Source organism: Nicotiana sylvestris, chromosome 9 (genome assembly GCF_000393655.2).
Source record: "Nicotiana sylvestris chromosome 9, ASM39365v2, whole genome shotgun sequence".
NCBI lineage: Eukaryota > Viridiplantae > Streptophyta > Magnoliopsida > Solanales > Solanaceae > Nicotiana > Nicotiana sylvestris.
Window position 1 is genome coordinate 81,563,626 of NC_091065.1, and position 21,978 is coordinate 81,585,603.

General features: G+C 40.1%; 1 protein-coding gene across 1 annotated transcript; it reads right to left on the bottom strand.

Moving 5' to 3' along the window:
* Window positions 1-14,189: 14,189 nt before the first annotated feature.
* On the bottom strand, window positions 14,190-20,450 carry LOC138877837 (uncharacterized). Its single transcript, XM_070157480.1, has 3 exons — window positions 20,124-20,450; window positions 19,689-19,739; window positions 14,190-14,276 (listed from the first exon to the last, which is right to left on the bottom strand). The coding sequence occupies exons 1-3, from the start codon at window positions 20,448-20,450 to the stop codon at window positions 14,190-14,192; spliced, it is 465 nt and encodes a 154-aa protein (XP_070013581.1).
* Between the last annotated feature and the right edge of the window lie 1,528 nt (window positions 20,451-21,978).

The following is a 21,978-nucleotide window of genomic DNA, read 5'->3' on the forward strand; positions in this document are numbered from 1 at the left end:
TTGAAAAATGCGTAGTTGCTTTAGTCGTGTAATTTAAAATTACCTTCCTAAACTGGGGTGTACATTTCACGTGACCCAAAACTAAATCTTAACAACGTTAAATAAAATGTGGCTCGGACTGTAGGTGCATTTCATGTGCCGTGGTCCAAAGACGTATTTCAGATGACGTTGAAATCTTCCTTAAAAATAATTAAAAGCGATTTAAAGTTAAAAATGAACATAGGTTTAAAAGTGTTTTAAAATCTGATAATTGAGACAAAAATAATAGTTGAGCGACCGTGCTAGAACCACGGAACCTGGGAATGCCTAACACCTTCTCCCGGGTTAACAAAATTCCTTACCCGGATTTATGTGTTCAGTGTCAATCTTTTCCTCGATTTGGGATTTGAACCGATGACTTAGGACACCATTAATTATCCCAAGTGGCGACTCTGAATTTTTAATAATAAATGAATCTCGTTTCGATTGTCACTTTAAGCTGGAAAAAACTCTCTTATACCTTTTCCGGGGTGTAGGAAAAAAAGGAGGTGTGACAGCTCTGGCGATTCTGCTGGGGACTGGAACCCAGAACTTCTGGTTCAGGGTTCATAATTCGAGCTTAGATAAATTGTTATATTTGGCTTTATTTATTATCTAATTACATATTTGGGCCTAATGTGCTAAATATTGCTCTTACCACTTTGATATTATTCGAACTATATATAAATGCTACGAAACCCTTCTCTTATCATCTTCGGGGATGTGCTCGCTGGTCGAGACTCCCTATTTTGTTAGTGTCATACCTTGAAATAAGAAAGAGGCTCGGACAAGTTACTAAGCCGGATGGCCTTTTGGTTCCTGGTACGTAGCCCCCTCCTCGGCTCGAGTTGTCCGCTCGTGTACACAGTCTAGAACACATACCCAGGTTTTGAACCTAGAATAACTCATCCTGATACCGGATCCATAGTAGGAACGTTTGTTTGCATCATGTGCATTTGACTTTTGAGACTCAACACAGGGGTTGGGTCTGTCTAGGACAGGTGTACCCGAAATGAAAAGACCATCCTGATGCATCTTACTTGCTACTTGTGCATTCATTTGCTTCGGATTTGCATGTTGACCGACTCATAGAGAAAAAGTTGAAAAGAAAAATGTGGGGACTAAGAGAGATAATTGTCTGTTTTTGAAAACCAATGTCCAAAACATACCGAAACTCTGCCAAAATTTTGAAAAAAAAAAGAAATATTTGTGAATAAAGAAGAAAAAAAAGAGTTGGTTTCACCGGATGTGGGATACGTAGGCAAACCCCATCGGGTACAACTTCCTTTTTGCAAAAATAGCCCAAAAGAAAAAAAAAATTATTTAGCAAGAACAACCACTTTTGGTCTCTTTTTAAATAAGCAGGGTGCTAAAAATTTTTATTTAGCAAGAACACCCTGCTTATTTTAAATAAGCAGGGTGATGCCATTTTTGTCTAAAATAGACGAATGTCCCCAAAAGGACGTCGGAAGGCTGTTTTAGAATGAACAGCCACCTTTGGTTTCTTTTTCGAATTTTTGGCCGGTTAGCAAGCACAGCCTTAAAATCTTCTCCCTGGAAGTGCTGAAAGGCCATATTTGCAAAGCCGGGTTTTATTTTTGAAATGAAAATTTGAAAAATTAACTTTTCTTGAGTTAAATGAGTCATGATTTTGCTTAATCACCCTAATAAATGTGCAAAATAAGCACGAGTCAAAATTTGTCAATAACAGTCATGAACAAGATCCCTTTGGAGCTGTGTATGTGGTGGGAAGATTTGGGTAAATCAAGGCAAGATAAGGTTAATCTATACTTGGGAGGACTCACCGGGTTATTAAAGATCAGGCCTAGAGGGGACATCATAAAGACATTGGTTACATTCTGGGACCCGGCCCACAAAGTTTTTCATTTCTCAGATTTTGAACTCACCCCAATTCTGGAAGAAATAGCCTGATATATTGGGAGCGCTGAAGTTCCTCTGAGACACAAGTATCTGGTTGCTCCAAGAGTCGTCGCTGTGCACAGATTCCTAGATTTCTTAAAGATAAAGAGGGGGTCCATAATCCAGATTTGGCCGTAGGATTTTCCACTCCACAGTTTATATACCAAAGATACGGTCACATATGAGGGTTTAACAATCCGGAAAACAAAATTTGAAGCAAAGGGAACCGCCTCAAATGGGAAGAACACATGTGTTTTGCTTTTATGGTGGTCTTCTTGGGACTTCTTGTATTTCCTAGGAAAGATGGAAATATCAACATACGAATAGTTGGGGTTGTCAGCACTTTGCTTACTCAGGCCAAAAGCACCCTCGCACCCATAATAGTAGCTGAAATCTTCCGCGCTCTCACAACCTGCAAAGCCGGAGAAGACTTTTTTGAGGGTGCAACTTGTTGCTGCAGATGTGGATGATTGAACATCTATGCCATCGTCCTCAATTCCTGAGTTATGGGTCGATAGAGAAAACCTGCATAGAGGAATTTTATACGAGGGTTGATGGGATTAGCTTGCTAGAAGGGGTTATAGAATGGGTATCACATCTCTGTTCCATCAGTGCAAGTCAAATAGAGTGGATGTTTGGGTGGCTTCCCGTAGTTGAGATCATATACATGCCAGCTACTGGCCCTCAGTTCCTTTTGATGGGTCTCAGGAGTATCCAGCCTTATGCCCCATACCGGGTTTTGAGACAATTAGGGAGATATCAAATGGTTCACAGAGATGAAGACATTGATCGCCATGTGGTCGAGATTGGTCCCGATGGTCAGTTTCATAAAGCAGCAGTCCGCCAAATTAGGAGCGAATGTTAGTACTTGAAGGCGAACACTCGAGTGAGTGATCTGTCCAGAGGTGAAGTTGCACCAGGATATCTTGCCTGGTATAAAAGGGAGGTTGAGTTTGGAAGGCCGACCAAAAGACCTCATCTTCAAGAATTTGTCGGAGCATCACAAGAGCAATGGGATTGGTTGGCCAAAGAAAATGAGTACAGAGCCACCATAGGCAGGCTAGAAAAGCAAGTCATGAACCTTCAGTTTGAGAATGGTTTGCAAGCCGCCACGGATGAAGCCGAGAAGAAAAAGCTAACTCAGGAAAATGAAGCCCTCATAGCCCAAATTTAGAAAATGAGAACAGCTGTTAGAAACCCGGAAAGAAGCCAATCGGATGAAAGGCTTATAAGCAGTCTGAAAAAGAAAGCCCTTGAGTGTCAAGATGACCTGGAAAAGTCTGAGGCTAACCTAGCCAAAGTCCGGGCACAATGGGCATAGGAGGCAGAAGAGCGGGCAAAGTTTGGGCAATAAATGAAAAGAAAGTATGAAGTGACAATCACCAGCCTGAAGAGAAAAATGACTACCCTCGAGAATGAAGTAGCCAAGCAAGCCAAGGACTTCAAGGCTGATAGGGAACACTGTTATGATTTGATGGCTCAGATGGAGGAAGAAATGCAACAGTTGCAAAATCAACATCTCCACGACACTCAGGTGTTAGAAGCCCGGAATCAATAGGTCGGGCGTCTACTTCAGGAAAAGGGTAGAATCCGAGAGCGGGTCAGAGTCATTGCAGACTACATTGTTGTGAAATGCCAAGCATGTGAGGATATGACTCACACCACTTTCTTCGCGGAAATGATGATGTTTGTCTTACAGATAATGAGTGACTTGGAGAGGCTTCAAAGGGATCTTGCATATAGGCCCGTGGCAAGACCGAATGATGTCCCGCGGGCCACAAGAGCATTTGAGGCATTAATGTATTTGTGATTTTTTTACTTGAGTCTGTATTTTCTTTTTGTTAAAGTGTGTTAGTTTCTTTTGAGTCTGTTAGTTTTTAAGTCGTTATAATCAAAGTATTTGCTTTTTGAAAATCCCAAAAATAATTTATTACTTATTTTTACACTTATACCCCAAAACTATGCTCGGTCTGATTCATGCGGGGTCATGATACGTAGGCAATCTCCATAGGATTCGACCATAACCAAAAGAAAAGCGAAAGAAAAAAAGAAAACGTGAGAAGGAAAAAAAATAAGAAAGGGAAATGAGAGAATAAAAAAACAAAGAGAAGTCAAACAAAGAAAGGCAAGGAAAAAAAAGAGAGAAAAAGGGAAGTTGCACATGGAAATAAGGAAAAGTCGGGATGACACAAGCAATCGAGCAAATACATGATAGAAATGATTAATTACTTAGGTTCATTGCATTCCACAAATATGCGGTTACCAATCTGTTAAGCTCTAATCACTAACGAGTTTGTTGTTGATGCTGTAGAGCTAAGGCATGTGGTTAGTTTGTTGAGCATTCTGGCAACCCATCCATACAACACCAGGTCCAAAGGTGAATTGATCATGTCTAACCAAGAACTTGATGCGAGTAGCATCGATCCTTCAAGAGAGGTGGAAGAATTGGATGTTAATTCGATGAAAAAGAGATGTATAAGTTGAAGTAGTAGATGGCGAAATGTACCACGCTTGGGCAAAAGGGCAACTACAACCAGCTTACCCTGCCAACCCTGCTTTCATCCCGCCATTGACTCAAACACAGGAACATCCTACTGTTGATTCATCTACAGGATTTCCTATTTACCATCACTACCAAGGCACCACCTCCCAAACCCCACAAGCTCTACCACCCAAACTACTTCCGTACCCTCCTCCACCAGCCACTCCTATCTTCGTAGCACCACCGCCTGCTATAATTCACCGATCCTCCAACGAGCCTTTATTCCAGGCTCATGAAAACCAGTATTATCCCCCTAAGCCCACTTTCAAAGCTCCGAAACCCTATTCTTACACTCCTCATTTCGATCTTCCTGTGGAAGCTGAGAAACCGTCCAAAAATCCCGAACATGAGGAGATGTTCAGGAAAGTTAAAAGCTTAGAATAGTCATTCAGGGACATGCGGGGGTTGGGAGGTCAAATAAGTGTGGCTTACAAAGACCTATGTCTATTTCCAGATGTGCAATTGTTGGCAGGGTTTAAGATGCCCAAGTTTGATTTGTACGATGGGCATGGTGATCCAATAGTGCACTTGAGAGGGTTTTGTAGCAAAATGAGGGGAGCTGGAGGGAAGGATGAATTACTAATGGTATATTTCAGTCAAAGTTTGAGTGGTTCATCGTTGGAATGGTATACCTAGCAAGATCACAGAAGATTGAACACATGGGATGATCTAGCCCAGGCATTTGCTTGTCGCTTTCAGTACAATCTTGAGATCATTCTGGATCGACTATCCTTGAAGAAACTTGAGAAACAGCACAGTGAAAGTTTCAGAGAGTATTGTTTCCATTGGAGAGAGCAAGCAGCGAGGGTTGACCCTCCGATAAAAGAAAGTGAAATGGTGGATTATTTCCTGCAAGCCTTAGAGCCCACTTATTTCAATCATCTGGTATTGCCTGTAGGCAAATCCTTCAACGAAGTGGTGAAAATGGGGGGCATGGTAGAAGAAGGGCTCAAGTCGAATAAGATCATGAGCTATTCAGCTATTAAGGCAACCACTCAGTCTATTTAGAGAGGCGCATGAGGAATAATTGGGAAAAAGAAGAGAGAGGATGTGGCGACAATTGATTCAGGAGCTTGGTTCGGACACAAAGGCTCATCTTACCACTATAATCAGCCTCGACTCCACTACTGAACTTACCCCCACACCCAGTATAATCCACACCAATACTATTACCCCCCACCAGAACCTCCTTTTTCTGTCCACCACGCCCAAACATACAACCAACCTCCTGTCCACGTGTAATGGCGTGCGCCCATTCCCCAAAACACGTATCCACCACCACGAGCCTACTGAAACCCTCCTGGACCAAGTTTCCGGCCTAATCAAGCATTTAAGGATGAAAGGTTGCAGAAAAAGAAAACCTTTACTCCATTGGGGGAGTCATATACTAGTCTGTTTCACAGGCTAAGACAACTAGACATGCTAAGGCCGATACAGTCAAAATTGCCAAATCCTCCCCCAAAAAAATCTGGATTATTCTGTAAGCTGTGAATATTGTTCTGGTACTTCGGGTCATTACACGGAGAAGTGTCGGCACCTAAAAAGTGTTATCCAGGAGATCATTGATACTAAAAGAATTAAAGTTCAAGCTCTAGAGGCGCCCAATATCAACCGGAATCTGATGCCAACCCACCAAGAGACAAATATGATTGAAATAATGCATAAGGGAGGGGACCCCAAGAAGCCTTCATAGACCGTCATGATGATTCGGTCCAGTGAGGTCAAGCTAATTGAACAACCAACAAGTGAAAGATCAATGCTCAAGTCGAGCGAGACGCATGGTGAACCATCTATGGCAGTTAAGAAGAGGTTTTCAAGTGATGTGGCAGAAAAACAAGAAAGGGTGAAAGTGGTTGTACTAGGAGTGACAAGCAGACCTATCGTAATTGTGGAGGGTGCCCGCACAAATTATGTCACTATTAAGCCGGTAACCCAGTTACCGATAGTCAATATCAGGGCTATTCCGTGGAATTATGAACGGGTGACAGTGACTTATAAAGGGAAAAAAGTTAAAGAAGAAGTCCGTGAGACCCAAGGTTTGACTCGTTCGGGGAGATGCTTTGCCCTCGAGGAGTTAAGAAAAGCTAAAGATAACCCAGTGTTAGTGAAGAAAGCTGTAACTGAAGAAGAGGCAAAGGAATTCTTGAGAAAGATGAAGATGCAAGACTATTCTATCTTGGAACAATTGAAAAAGACGCCTGCTCAGATTTAAATATTGACATTGTTAATACACTCAGACGAGCATAGTCGAGCCTTAATGAAAATCCTGAATGAGGCTCATGTTCCCGATAAAATCTCAGTGAATCATCTGGAAAAGATAGCCAACAAAATTTTTGAAGTGAACAGAGTCACTTTTTCTGACGAGGAATTGCTTGTAGAAGGTATTGAGCACAACAGAGCTCTTTACCTTACGGTGAAATGTGAGGACTCCGTGGTTACCCGGGTATTGGTCGATAATGGTTCCAGTACGAACATTTGCCCTCTCTCCACTCTGAGCAAGTTGAAAGTAGAAGATGAGAGGATTCATAAGAACAATATCTACGTGCGGGGTTTGAGGGTGGAGGCAAAGTTTCAGTTGGGGATATAGTGCTAGAGCTGACAATAGGGCCAATTGAGTTCACAATGGAGTTCCAGGTACTAGACATAGTTGTTTCCTACAATCTGCTGTTAGGTCGACCATGGATTCACGCAGATAAAGCAGTCCCATCAACACTACTCCAGATGGTCAAATTTGAATGGGATAGACAGGAAATAGTTGTGCAAGGCGAAGATAATTTGTGCGCTCATAGCAATGCCATTGTGTCGTTCATTGAAATGGAAGATGACAAGGGGTCGTGGGTCTACCAGGTTTTTGACACGATATTGGTTGAGAAAGTTCCAGAGAGGAAACACATTCCAAATCCGAAGATAACCGCTACATCAGTCAGGGTGGCATTTGAAATGTTGAAGAATGGTTTTGTACCAGGCAAAGGTTTGGGTTCATCTCTGCAGGGCATCATACAGCCGGTGTCCCTCCATAAAAACTTGGGAACATTTGGCCTGGTATTCAAGCCCACAGCCGTAGACATAAAAGGAGCCAGGAAATTGAAACAGAGGACATGGGTCCTTCCAAAGCTGGTCTCATATCTTTCTAGATCATTTGTCAAGTCTGGTACCAGAAGTTGCCCAGTAACAACAATTCCCAGTTCTGTGATTAATCCTGACAAGGAATTAATTGAAAAATTTGAGAAATTGTTCGACGATGTAAACATGGTGGAAATTAGAGAAGGTTCTAGCAATGTGGAAGTGCAATTTGTCGGGCCAAAAACAAAGCTTAACAATTGTAAGGCTACTCCTCTCCCCACTTGGAAGGAGTTTTGGTAGTTTATTTTGATTTTCCTTCAGTTTTTCTGGGTTATTCCAGGGTTTAATCCAGATTGTTATCTTTCAGTCTGTTTGAGTGTGCAAACCTTGTTATCTTTTATCATTCAATAAAATGCAATTTCCCTTTCTTCATCATTCCTGATGGTTTTCTTTTTTGTTTTTCTTTTCTTTTCTGTACAGTTCTTTTTACACTATTTCTAATGACATGGCATGCATGAGAAATCCTCAGCCCAATCTTAAACATCAATCTGATTTTGAAATAATAATTCAAGAAGTAGAGTGTGATGACGAATCAGAATATGATAAGGATGAGGCTTTTGAAGATATTAGTAAGTTATTAAATCACTTTGAAGGAAAACCCAAACCCAACCTGAATGATATAGAAGCCATCAATTTAGGTGACGCAGATAATATCAGAGAGACTAAAATAAGCATCCACCTTGAACCAAAGATCAGGGAAGAGATAATCAAAGCACTGATTGAATACAAAGATATTTTTGCATGGTCATGTGACGACATGCCAGGTTTGAGCACTGATTTGGTGGTCCACAAATTACCCACTGACCTGGCATTCCCTATCGTCAAGCAAAAATTGAGAAAGTTCAAAACTGATATGAGTGTGAAGATTAAGGAAGAAATCACCAAGCAGTTGGATGCAAGGGTCATTCGGGTCACACGATATCCCATTTGGTTATCTAATGTTGTGCCAGTACCAAAGAAGACGGCAAGATCAGAGTATGCATTGATTACCGCAATCTCAACAAACCAAGCCCAAAGGATAATTTCCCACTACCCAATATTCACATTTTGATCGATAATTGCACCAAGCGTGAAATTGGATCTTTTGTGGATTGCTATGCAGGGTATCATCAGATTTTAATGGATGAAGAAGATGCGGAAAAGACGGCATTCATCACGCCATAGGGAACTTATTGCTACCGAGTAATGCCATTTGGTTTGAAAAACGCTGGGGCAACTTACATGAAGGCACTAACTACTGTGTTCCATGATATGATACACCAGGAGATTGAGGTATATGTAGATGATGTAATCATAAAGTCGAAGCAGCAAGCCTACCACGTCGGAGATTTGAGGAAATTCTTCCAGAGGTTTCGCAGGTACAACCTCAAACTTAACCCTACCAAGTGAGCATTTGGTGTTCCATCTGGAAAATTGTTGGGATTCATAGTCAGCTGTCGAGGCATTGAGTTGGACCCGTCAAATATTAAAGTTATCCAAGAATAACCGCCTACGAGGAACAAGACTAAGGTGATGAGTCTGTTAGGGAGGTTGAACTACATCAGCAGGTTTAATGCTTAGCTCACGACAACTTATTAGCCTATTTTCAAGTATTTGAAGAAGAATGTTGCGGTCAAGTGGACTAATGAGTGTCAAGAAGCATTTAATAAGATAAAAGGATACTTGTAAAACCCACATGTGTTGGTTCCACTAGAACCAGGGAGACCTTTGATTCTTTACTTGACAGTCCTGGAAAATTCATTTGATTGTGTATTGGGTCAGCATGACATAACTGGCAGTAAGGAACAGGCCATCTACTATCTTAGCAAGAAGTTCACGGCTTATGAGATTAAGTACACTCACCTGGAAAAGACATGTTCCGCCCTAACTTGGGTAGCACAGAAATTGAAACACTATTTGTCATCCTACACTACTTACCTCATTTCGCACTTGGATCTGTTGAAGTATATCTTTCAAAAGCCTATGCCCACAGGAAGACTTGCGAAGTGGCAGATTTTGCCCACGGAGTTTGACATCATCTATGTGACTCGGACCGCTATGACAGACCAAGCATTAGCCGATTATTTGGCCGAGAACCCGGTCGATGAAGAGTACAAGCCATTGAGAACTTATTTTCCCGATGAAGAGGTGATGCATATCGATGAACTGGAGCAGATTGAAAAACCAGGTTGGAAACTTTTCTTTGATGGGGCTTCCAACATGAAAGGAGTTGGAATAAGGGTTGTGCTTATTTCTGAAACAGGGCATCACTATCCTGTTATGGCTCAACTTCGATTCTATTGTACCAACAATATGGCTGAGTACGAGGCATGCATTTTGGGTTTAAGGCTAGCTGCAGACATGGATGTCCAGGAAGTCTTGGTCTTGGGAGACTTGGATCTTCTGGTGCACCAGATTCAAGGAGAATGGGAAACACGGGATTTAAAGCTCATACCATACCGACAATGTTTGCATGATCTTTGTCAACGATTTTGATCAGTAGAGTTCAGGCATATTCCAAGGGTCCATAATGAGATGGCCGATGTTTTTCTATCTTGGCATCAATGTTGCACCATCTGGACAAAGCTTATGTCGATCCTCTACATATTCAAGTCCGAGATCAGCATGCTTACTGTAACATGGTGGAAGAAGAAGTTGATGGTGAACCGTGGTTCCATGATATCAAGGAGTACATCAGAATAGGGGTATATCCAGTGCAAGCCATGGTGGATTTTTCTTCAGTGGAGGAGTTTTGTATAAAAGAACACCAGACCTTAGATTGTTAAGATGCATAGATGCTAGACAAGCTACGACTATCATATCAAAAGTACATTCAAGAGTCTGCGGACCACATATGAGCGGATATGTGTTGGCGAAGAAAATTCTCCGAGTAGGTTATTATTGGCTTACCATGGAGAGAGATTGTATCAGTTTTGTGCGCAAATGTCATCAGTGCTAGATACATGGAGATTTGATTCATTCTCCACCATCGGAATTGCACACAATGTCAGTACCATGGCGCTTTGTTGCTTGGGGCATGAATGTCATTAGACCAATTGAGCTAGCAGCATCCAATGGGCACAGGTTCATTCTGGTAGCCATTGATTATTTCACAAAGTGGGTTGAGCCTAAAACTTTCAAGTGTGTAACCAAGAAAGCAGTGGTTGATTTTGTTCACTCAAATATCATCTGTCGATTTGGAATCCCAAAGGTGATCATCACGGATAATGGTGCTAATCTTAACAGTAATTTGATGAAAGAGGTATGTCAGCAGTTTAAGATTGAACATCGCAATTCCACCCCATATCGTCCCAAGGCGAATGGAGCAGTCGAGGCAGCCAACAAAAATATAAAGAAGATACTTCGAAAAATGATAGAAGGTTCCAGGCAATGGCATGAAAAATTACCATTTGTGTTACTGGGTTATCGCACTATTGTCCGTACTTCAGTAGGTGCAACTCCTTATTTGTTGGTATATGGCAGTGATACCTACGGAAGTTGAAATCCCGTCCTTTCGGATTGTCGTTGAGGCTGAGATTGATGATGATTAGTAGGTCAAAACCCGTTTGGAGTAGTTGAGTTTGATTGATGAAAAAATATTGGCAGCAGTGTCTCATGGCTAGTTATATCAAACCAGGCCGAAGCGAAGGGCAAGTTCGCCCCAAATTGGCAAGGGCCGTTCATTGTAACAAAAGTGTTGTCCTATGGTACTTTGTATCTAACAGATATCGAAGGCAAATGTGTAGACATGGCTATCAATTCTGATGCAGTCAAGAGATATTATGTATGATTTCTTTGGGTCAATTCTTGATTGTTTGTACTTGGCATTGTTTTGAAGATTGGAATGACGAAGGCAATTTGTTCTGCTATCCAAACACTCTACCCTTTGTTTCCCCTTTTAAGCCTTATTTATTTTATTTCATACCCCTCTTTTGAAATCAATAACGAAAAAGAGAGAAAAGAAAGAAAAGAAAAAGAAAAAAAAAAGAGAAAAGAAAAGAAGCGAAAAGAGAAAATACAAGAAATTCAGGTGTGAACTACGTTTGACCCGATTCCTGTTAAGGATACGTAGGTAGCCTCACGGCTCGGTCATATCATATCAAAATAAAAATCAAAAATACCCAAGAATGAAACTGGGGCAGAAGTTGTGATTGTGATAAGAGGTCAGATTCCAAAAGTTGTAATTTTGACCCATTTAAGTTGCTTTGAGACTTTTTGATACCCTTTTCTTTCCAAACATATCCAAAGAGCCCACATTGCCGTCCAAAGAAAGACCTCCTGATAGTCTTCGAGAGATGCCAAGTCAATCAAGTAAAGAGGATTCATATTAGGGGCAACACTCCAGTTTAAGCAAGAGAAATCAAAAAATGAGAGAGTTTTGTTGGTGAAAACCCTCGTGGGCACCATGAGAAGATGAAAGCTGAGAGAAAGTAAAAATGAGAGAGTCTTATTGGTGAAAACCTTGACAGGCACCATGAGGCGACAATGAATTGAGGAATGAACAAATGAGAGAGGTTTGTCGGTGAAAACCCTTCAGGGCACTGCAAGTCGAACAAGGTCTGTAAGCTGGCGGAAAGTAAACATCGGGTTGTGGAGATCTTGGAGAACAAAGAAAAACAATTGGAAAAGTGATTGGTTAAATAGACTGGGTTGATTAATCCAAAATTCATAATCCTCTTTTGAATTTTCTTCTTTATTCTTAATTCTCAAAATCGTCGCATTTCATTGCTATTAATTTTACTCCTCTAAAGCTCTTCCAAGGTTAGCCTTGTTTCAACAAATAAGAAGGAATTTCAAAGCTTACTACCAGTTTCAAAATTGCACAAATCAAAATGTGGCTAGGACATGCCAGAGATAGTGTGATGAAAAGTGGGACATAGAGTGTAAGAGAAAGTTTAATCAGTGAAATGGTTCAGTAATGTCGCGGGAGATGCAGAGGTCAGAAATGAAAAACAATGGTTGGGGTATAGAGCACTCAGATCATCTAGGGTCCTTGGGTTAAGGATAAATCAGAAGGTCAAACAATTCTCGACCGACTCAAGGCAGCGAGTCAAAGCAAAGCATGGCAAAAGAAGAACCAGCAAAGTTCTCAGGACCCTCCTGGAAAATGGGACTTAGTTTAAAATTCAAAATAATCATGAGTAGCAGAATCTAGCATAAATGTACCCCAAAGGAATATAAGCGGAACTTCGAAGTTTGCATGTTTGAGGTAGGATTCACTAGAAATTTTCAGGACCATCCTGAATAATGGGACCTAGCTTTAAGAATTCCATTAGATAACAAGATTTAACGCAAGTTCTACTGTAAGGGAGTATAATTTAGCCCAAAAAATGTTACTTTTAAGATAAAACTTGATTTTGATTTTCAGGACCCTCCTGGATAATTGGATGAGTTTTAAGACTGCCTTAGATAACAAGATTCAACAGAAGTCATACCTTTAGAAGATATAATGTAGCTTTGAAACAGGCATTTTACTAGAAATTTTCAGGACCCTCCTGGATAATGGGATCTACCTTTCAAATTTTTACAGATATTTGGTATCATGATTCAATTAACACTCACGGATATGCTCGGCTACCAAATTGGGCAGAAAAATTTCTTTTGTTTTGTCTATTTTGTGGAAGTCAGGTGTCCATCTGAAGAACATGGAAGGACAACACTAGTTTCAAAGAATAGAAAGCAGTTCATACCCAAGCAATCGGGAACCCGCCTGGAGAAACAAGGGAGGACAAGTCAAAGAAAAGTAGTTTCAAGAAGAATACAATTCAAGTTTCAGCAGTCAGGCGCCCACCTTGAGATCAAGGGAATCCAATTCAAGTTTCAGTAATCAGGAGCCGACCTGGAGAACGAAGGGAAGAAGTACAGTTCAAGTTTCAGTAATTAGGAGCCCTAACTGGAGAACAAGGATATACAATTCAAGTTTCGGCAATCAGGCGCCCACCTGGAGAGCAATGGAATACAATTCAAGTTTTGGAAATCAGACGCCCACCTGGAGAGCAGGGGAATAAAGTTCAAGTTTTGGCAATCAGGCGCCCACCTGGAGAGCAAGGAAATACAATTCAAGTTTTGGCAATCAAGCGACCACATGGAGAGCAAGGGAATATAATTCATGTTTTGGCAATCAGGCGCCCACTTGGAGAGCAAGGGAATACAATTCAAGTTTCAGCAATCAGGCGCCCATCTAGAAATCAAGGGAATACAGTTCAAGTTTTGGCAATCAGGCGCCCACCTCGAGAGCAAGGGAATACAATTCCAGTTTTGGCGATCAGGCGCCCACCTGGAGAGCAAGGGAATACAGTTCAAGTTTTGGCAATTAGGCGCCCACATGGAGAGAAAGGGAATACAGTTCAAGTTTTGGCAATCAGACGGCCACCTGGAGAGCAAGGGAATACAATTCAAGTTTTGGCAATCAGGCGCCCATCTGGAGAGCAAGGGAATACAGTTCAAGTTTTGGCAATTAGGCGCCCACCTGGAGAGCAAGGGAATACAGTTCAAGTATTGGTAATCAGGAGCCCACCTGAAGAACGAAGGTAAGTAGCAAGTCAATTGTTGATAATCAGGAGCCCACCTAAAGAACGAAGGGAAACAGTTCAAGTTTCGAGGGAAATCAGTGCAAGTATTGGCAATCAAGAGCCCACCTGGAGAACGAAGGGAAGCAACAAGGTTCAAAGGAGTTCAGCAATGAGGAACCCACCTGAAAAACGAAGGGAAATCATCTTAGAATGCAATTCAAGTCAGCAACAAAAGAAACTCACTTAGAGAGTACAAGTCAGCAGGGCAGCAGAAACTACAAGTTCAAGTTTGAAGATATAGATAGGATTCTTGTAATTCGTATATCATAGTTTAGTCTGGCTTCTTTTATTATGTCACGGTGTAATAAGGAGTTCAGTAAGAATAAATAGCAGCAATAACAGCAAAATCACAGCTAAGAAAAAAACAAAACCTGCTGGTTAAAAGTCATGAGCCAAGAAAAATAAAAAAAAAGTAAAAAAAATAAAGAAAAAAAACAAAAACGAGACAGAGTCATGGACATACTAAAATAATGTTACATTTGAAAATCTGAATTCACTCAATAAAAGAAACATCATTCATGCGAACAGATCCAATACGAAAGAAACTTTATCAAAAGAACCAAATCAATTTGCTTCTGTTTCAATAGAGATGCTCCGACATTTTTTAAGTCAAGAGCTTGAATTACATACCTACCAGAGAGTGAATTCAAATGAATAAAATCTAAATATTGTAGAGTCAATACAGCAGCAACAACAAAATCTCTATCAACTCTTCTTCAAACCCAAGATTCAAGGCTCGAAAAGTTGAAAGAAACATTTAGTGAAAACTTTCAACCTAAATTTCTCTCCTCCCCCTCTCTTCTTTTTTTCCTTCTTCCCAAATTTTCTATTCTAATTATAGCAAAATTTTTGAGATTTTTCTGATTTTTTTAAAAAAACATATTTTATTATTTTATTATTTTTGAATTAAAAGAAATCCCACTTACAAATTGCTTTTATTTTTTTATAAAAAGAAATCTCACCTTTTTTTTTACTTTTATCTTTTAAATTCCAACTTTAATTACTTTTATCTTATTTAAAATCCCACTTTTTTTACTTTTTAAAAGAGAATCCCACTTATTTAACTTTTCTTAAAAACAACAATCCACTTTCTTTTACTTTTCTTTTAAAAATGCAATTTTCTTTAACTTTAAATTTTTTTAATTTTCAGATACCTTTATATTTATTTTTTAATTCCAACTTTCTTTTACATTTTATTTTTTTAAAATTTTCACAAAACTTAACTTTTATTTTGTTAATTTTCTACTTTCTTTTACTTTTTAAAAGAGAATTCCACTGACTTTTACTTTTATTTTTTATATTCAATACTTCACTTATCTTATTTTTTAAATCACTCCTGAAAATTTTAAAAAAAATTAATAATTTTTGGAATTTTTTTATTATTTAAAAATAAAAATAAAAATAAAATAATAGTAATAGTAATAATTCACCTATTAAAATTTTGTATTTTTACCCTATAATAAAAAGTGAAACAAAGCTAAAAATTATAGGTTAAACCCCCTAAAATATTTATATAGAAGAAGTGATAAAAATTTAAATATTGTCAAAAATTAGGTGCTCACAACTGCCCCTCTTTGTTGGGAAACATGACGAGTTTTCAAGCAAAGATAAGGTGAGCCATGTGACTAATTTTTGAACATATTTTTATTCAAAAGGGAAGAAATAAGGATAAGAGAAAAGAGAAAGGGTGCAACCGAGTCTTGGTTTTGGACAACCTACATATCCCGGGTTATAGGGGAATCAGGTCGCGTGTAGTTCAAGAAGTTTTGGTAGCTGGTACTACTGAAGAGCTGTGATTTTGCTGTTATTGCTGCTATTTCTGCTTACTGAACTCCTTATTACACCGTGACTAAATAAAAGAAGCCAGACTAAACTATGATATACGAATTACAAGAATCCTATCTATATCTTCAAACTTGAACTTGCAGTTTCTGTTGCCCTGCTGACTTGTACTCTCTAAGTGAGATTCTTTTGTTGCTGACTTAAATTGCATTCTAAGATGCTTTCCCTTCGTTCTCCATGTGGGCTCCTGATTAGTGAACTCCTTTGAACCTTGCTACTTCCCTTTGTTCTCCAGGTGGGCTCCTCATTGCCAGTACTTGCACTCCTTTTCCTCGAAACTTGAATTGTTTCCCTTCGTTCTTCAGGTGGGATCCTGATTACCAATACTTGAAATGTATTCCCTTGCTCTCCAGGTGGGCGCCTGATTGCCAAAACTTGAATTGTATTCCCTTGCTCTTCAGGTGGGCGCCTAATTGCCAAAACTCAAATTGTATTCCCTTGCTCTCCAGGTGGGCGCCTGATTGCCAAAACTTGAACTGTATTCCCTTTTTTTCTAGGTGGGCGCCTAATTGCTGAAACTTGAATTGTATTCTCTTGCTCTCTAGGTGGGCGCCTGATTGCCATAACTTGAATTGTATTCCCTTGCTCTCCAGGTGGGCTCCTGATTGCGAAAACTGGAATTGTATTCCCTTGCTCTCTAGGTGGGCGCCTGATTGCCAAAACATGAATTGTATTCCCTGGCTTTCCAGGTGGGCGCCTGATTGTTGAAACTTGAATTGTACTTCTTCTCTTCATTTTCCAAGCGGACTCCTGATTACTGAATTTTTAATTGTATTCCCTTTCTCTCCAGGTGGGTGCCTGACTGCTGAAACTTGAATTGTATTCCCTTGCTCTCCAGGTGGGCGCCTGGTTGCCAAAACTTGAATTGTATTCCCTTGCTTTCTAGGTGGGCGCCTGATTGCTAAAACATGAATTGTATTCCCTTGCTTTCCAGGTGTGCACCTGATTGCTGAAACTTGAATTGTACTTCTTCCCTTCGTTCTCCAGGAAGGCTCCTAATTACTGAAACTTGAATTGTATTCCCTTGCTCTCTAGGTGGGCTCCTGACTGCTAAAACTTGAATTGTATTCCCTTGCTATCCAGGTGGGCTCTTGATTGCTTGACTTGAATTGTCTTCTTCTTGAAACTACTTTTATTTGACTTGTCCTCCCTTGTTTCTCCAGGCGGGTTTCTGATTGCTTGGGTATGAATTGCTTTCTATTCTTTGAAACTATTGTTGTCCTTCCTGCTCTTCAGATTGGAACCTGACTTTCACAAAATAGACAAAACAAAAGAAAATTTTCTGCTCCAGTTTGGTAGCCGAAGTATATCCATGAGTATTAATTGAATCATGCTACCAAATATCTATAAGAATTTGAAAACTAGATCCCATTATCCAGGAGGGTCCTGAAAATAAAATCAAGTTTTATCTTAAGAGTGACATTTTTAGGGCTAAATTATACTCCCTTATAGTAGAACTTATGCTAAATCTTATTATCTAATGGAATTCTTAAAGCTAGGTCTCATTATTCAGGAGAGTCCTGAAAATTTCTAGTGAATCCTACCTCAAGCATGCAAACTTTGAAGTTCCGCTTATATTCCTTTGAGGTACATTAATGCTGTATTCTGCTACTCGTGATTATTTTGAATTTTAAACTAAGGCCCATTTTCCAGGAGGGCCCTGAGAACTTTGCGATCAAATCTGCTTGGTACTTGCTCTTTCTTCACGTAGGATTTCTCCGAAACAAATGAAATTTTTGCCCCTGTTTCAAATCAAAGAAAAATCTTGTCAGTTTAAAACATGGTGGTTAGTTGTGGAATTCTTGCTGAAGGTGATTCTTCCTCTGCTATGCTTTGCTTTAACTGGCTGCCTTGAGCCGGTCGAGAATTGTTTGACCTTCTGATTTATCCTTAACCCTAGGACCCTAGATGATCTGAGTGCTCTACACCCCAACCATTGTTTTTCATTTCTGACCTCTACATCTCTCGCGACATTACTGAACTATTTCACCGATTTAACTTTTTCTTACACTCTATGTCCCACTTTTCATCACACTATATCTGGCATGTCCTAGCCGCATTTTGCTTTGTGCAATTTTGAAACTGGTAGTAAACTTTGAAATTCCTTCTTATTTGTTGAAACAAGGCTAACCTTGGAAGAGCTTTAGAGGAGTAAAATTAACAGCAATGAAATGCGACGATTTTGAGAATTAAGAATAAAGAAGAAAATCCAAATTTGGATGAATGTTGGAGAGAGAAAAAGAAACTTATTTGAGTGGAGTAACTGGAACCAATAATCATGGTATGCATTTTGGATTAATCAACCCAGTCTATTTAACCAATCACTTTTCCAATTGTTTTACTTTGTGCTCCAAGATCTCCGCAACCCGATGTTTACTTTCCGCCAGCTTACAGACCTTGTTCGGCTTGCAGTGCCCTGAAGGGTTTTCACCAACAAACTTCTCTCGTTTGTTCATTCCTCAATTCCTTGTCGCCTCATGGTGCCCGTGAAGGTTTTCACCAATAAGACTCTCTCATTTTTACTTTCTCTCAGCTTTCGTCGCCTCATGGTGCCCACGAGGGTTTTCACCAATAAGACTCTCTCATTTTTTGATTTCTATTGCTTAAACCGGAGTGTTGCCCCTGCTATGAATCCTTTTTACTTGCTTCACTTGGCATCTCTCGAAGACTGATCGGGAGGTCTTTCATTGGACGGCAATGTGGACTCTTTGGATATGTTTGGACAGAAAAAGGTATCAAAAAGGCTCAAAGCAACTTAAATGGGTCAAAATTACAACTTTTGGAATCTGATCTCTTACCACAATCACAACTTTTGCCCCAGTTTCTTGCTTGGGGATTTTTTTTTTTTTTTGATATGATATGACCGAGCCGTGAGGCTGCCTGCATATCCTTAACAGGAATTAGGTCAAACGTAGTTCACACCTGAATTTCTTTGTTTTCTTGTATTTTCTCTTTTCACTTCTTTTCTTTTCTCATTTTTTTGTTTTTCTTTTCTTTCTTTTCTCTCTTTTTCGTTATTGATTCAAAAATAGGGGTATGAAATAAAATAAATAAGGCTTAAAAGGGGAACAAAGGGTAGAGTGTTTAGATAGCAAAACAAATTGCCTTCGTCATTCCAATCTTCGAAACAATGCCAAGTACAAATAATCAACAATTGAACCAAAGAAATCATACATAATATTTCTTGACTGCATCAAAATTGATAGCCAGCTCTACACATCTGCCTTCGATATCTGTTGGGGAGAACTTGCCCTTCGCTTCGGCCTGGTGTGGAAGGATGCAATTTAATACTTGTATGCTCTCGCTATTCTCTTTTGATATAACTGGCCATGACACACTGCTGCCAATTTTTTTTCATCAATCAAACTCAAATGCTCCAAACGAGTTTTGACCTACTCATCATAATCAATCTCAGCCTCATCGACAATCTGAAGGGACGGGATTTGAACTTCCGCATGTATCACTACTTCAGTGCCATATACCAACAAATAAGGAGTTGCACCTACTGAAGTACGGATAGTAGTGCGATAACCCAGCAACACAAATGGTAATTTTTCATGTCATTGCCTGGAACTTTCTATCATTTTTCGAAGTATCTTCTTTATGTTTTTGTTGGCTGCCTCGACTGCTCCATTCGCCTTGGAACGATATGGGGTGGAATTGCGATGTGCAATCTTAAACTGCTGACATACCTCCTTCATCAAATTACTGTTAAGATTAGCAACATTATCCGTGATGATCTCCTTTAGGATTCCAAATCGACAAATGATATTTAAATGAACAAAATCAACCACTACTTTCTTGGTTACAGACTTGAAAGTTTTAGCCTCAACCCATTTGGTGAAATAATCAATGGCTACCAGAATGAACATGTGCTCGTTGGATGCTGCTGGCTCAATTGGTCCAATGACATCCATGCCCCAAGCAACGAAAGGCCATGGTGCTGACATTGTGTGAAATTTTGATGAGGGAGAATGAATCAAATCTCCATGTATCTGGCACTGATGACATTTGCGCACAAAACTGATACAATCTTGCTCCATGGTGAGCCAATAATAACTTGCTCGGAGAATTTTCTTCGCCAAAACATATCCGCTCATATGTGGTCCGCAAACTCCCGAATGCACTTCGGACATGACAATCGTAGCATGTCTAGCATCTATGCATCTTAACAATCCAAGGTCTGGTGTTATTTTATACAAAACTCCTCCACTGAAGAAAAATCCACTTGCCAACCGTCGAATTGTTCTCTTTTGATCCCCCATGGCTTGAACCGGATATAACCCCATTCTGATGTACTCCCTGATATCATGGAACCACGGTTCACCATCAACTTCTTTTTCCACCATGTTATTGTAAGTATGCTGATCTCGGACTTGAATATGTAGAGGATCGACATAAGTTTGGTCCAGATGGTGCAACATTGATGCCAAGATAGACAAAGCATCAGCCATCTCATTATGGACCCTTGGAATATGCCTGAACTCTACTGATCGAAACCGTTGATAAAGATCATGCAAACATTGTCGATATGGTATGAGCTTTAAATCTCGTGTTTCCCATTCTCCTTGAATCTGGTGCACCAAAAGATCCGAGTCTCCCAAGATCGAGACTTCCTAGACATCCATGTCTGCAGCTAGCCTTAAACTGAAAATACATGCCTCGTACTCAGCAATATTGTTGGTACAATAGAAACAAAGTTGAGCCGTAATAGGATAGTGATGCCCTATTTCAGAAATAAGCACAGCCCCTATTCCAACTCTTTTCATGTTGGCAGCCCCATCAAAGAAAAGTTTCCAACCTGATTTTTCAATCTGCTCCAGTTCGTCGATATGCATCACCTCTTCATCGGGAAAATAAGTTCTCAATGGCTCGTACTCTTCATCGACTGGGTTCTCGGCCAAATGATCGGTCAATGCTTGGGATTTCATCGCGGTCCGAGTCACATAGATGATGTCAAACTCCGTGAGCAAAATCTGCCACTTCACAAGTCTTCCTGTAGGCATAGGCTTTTGAAAGATATACTTCAACGGATCCAAGCACGAAATGAGGTAAGTAGTGTAGGATGACAAATAATGTTTCAATTTCTATGCTACCCAAGTTAGGGTGCAACATGTCCTTTCCAGGTGAGTGTATAACCTCATAAGTCGTGAACTTCTTGCTAAGATAGTAGATGGCATGCTCCTTCCTGCCAGTGATGTCATGTTGACCCAATACACAACCAAATGAATTTTTTAGGACTGTCAAGTAAAGAATCAAAGGTCTCCCTGGTTCTGGTGGAACCAACACAGGTGGGTTTGACAAGTGTCCTTTTATCTTATCAAATGCTTCTTGACACTCATCAGTCCACTTGACCGCAACATCCTTCTTCAGCAACTTGAAAATAGGCTCACAAGTTGTCGTGAGTTGAGCAATAAACCTGCTGATGTAGTTCAACCTCCCTAACAGACTCATCACCTCAGTCTTGTTCCTCGGAGGCGGCAATTCTTGGATAGATTTGATCTTTGACGGGTCCAACTCAATGCCTCGACGGCTTACTATGAATCCCAACAATTTTCTGAATGGAACACCAAATGCGCACTTGGCAGGGTTAATTTTGAGGTTGTACATGCGAAGCCTCTGGAAAAATTTCCTCAAATCTCCGACGTGGTTGGCCTGCTGCTTCAACTTTATGATTACATCATCTACGTATTCCTCAATCTCTTTGTGTATCATATTATGGAACACTATAGTCATTGCCCTCATGTAAGTTGCCCCAGCATTTTTCAAACCAAATGGCATTACTCGGTAGCAATAAGTTCCCCGTGGAGTGATGAATGCCGTCTTTTCCACATCTTCTTCATCCATTAAAATCTGATGATACCCTGCATAGCAGTCCATAAAAGATCCAATTTCACGCTTGGCGCAATTATCGATCAAAATGTGGATATTGGGTAGTGGGAAATTATCTTTTGGACTTGATTTGTTGAGATTGCGGTAATC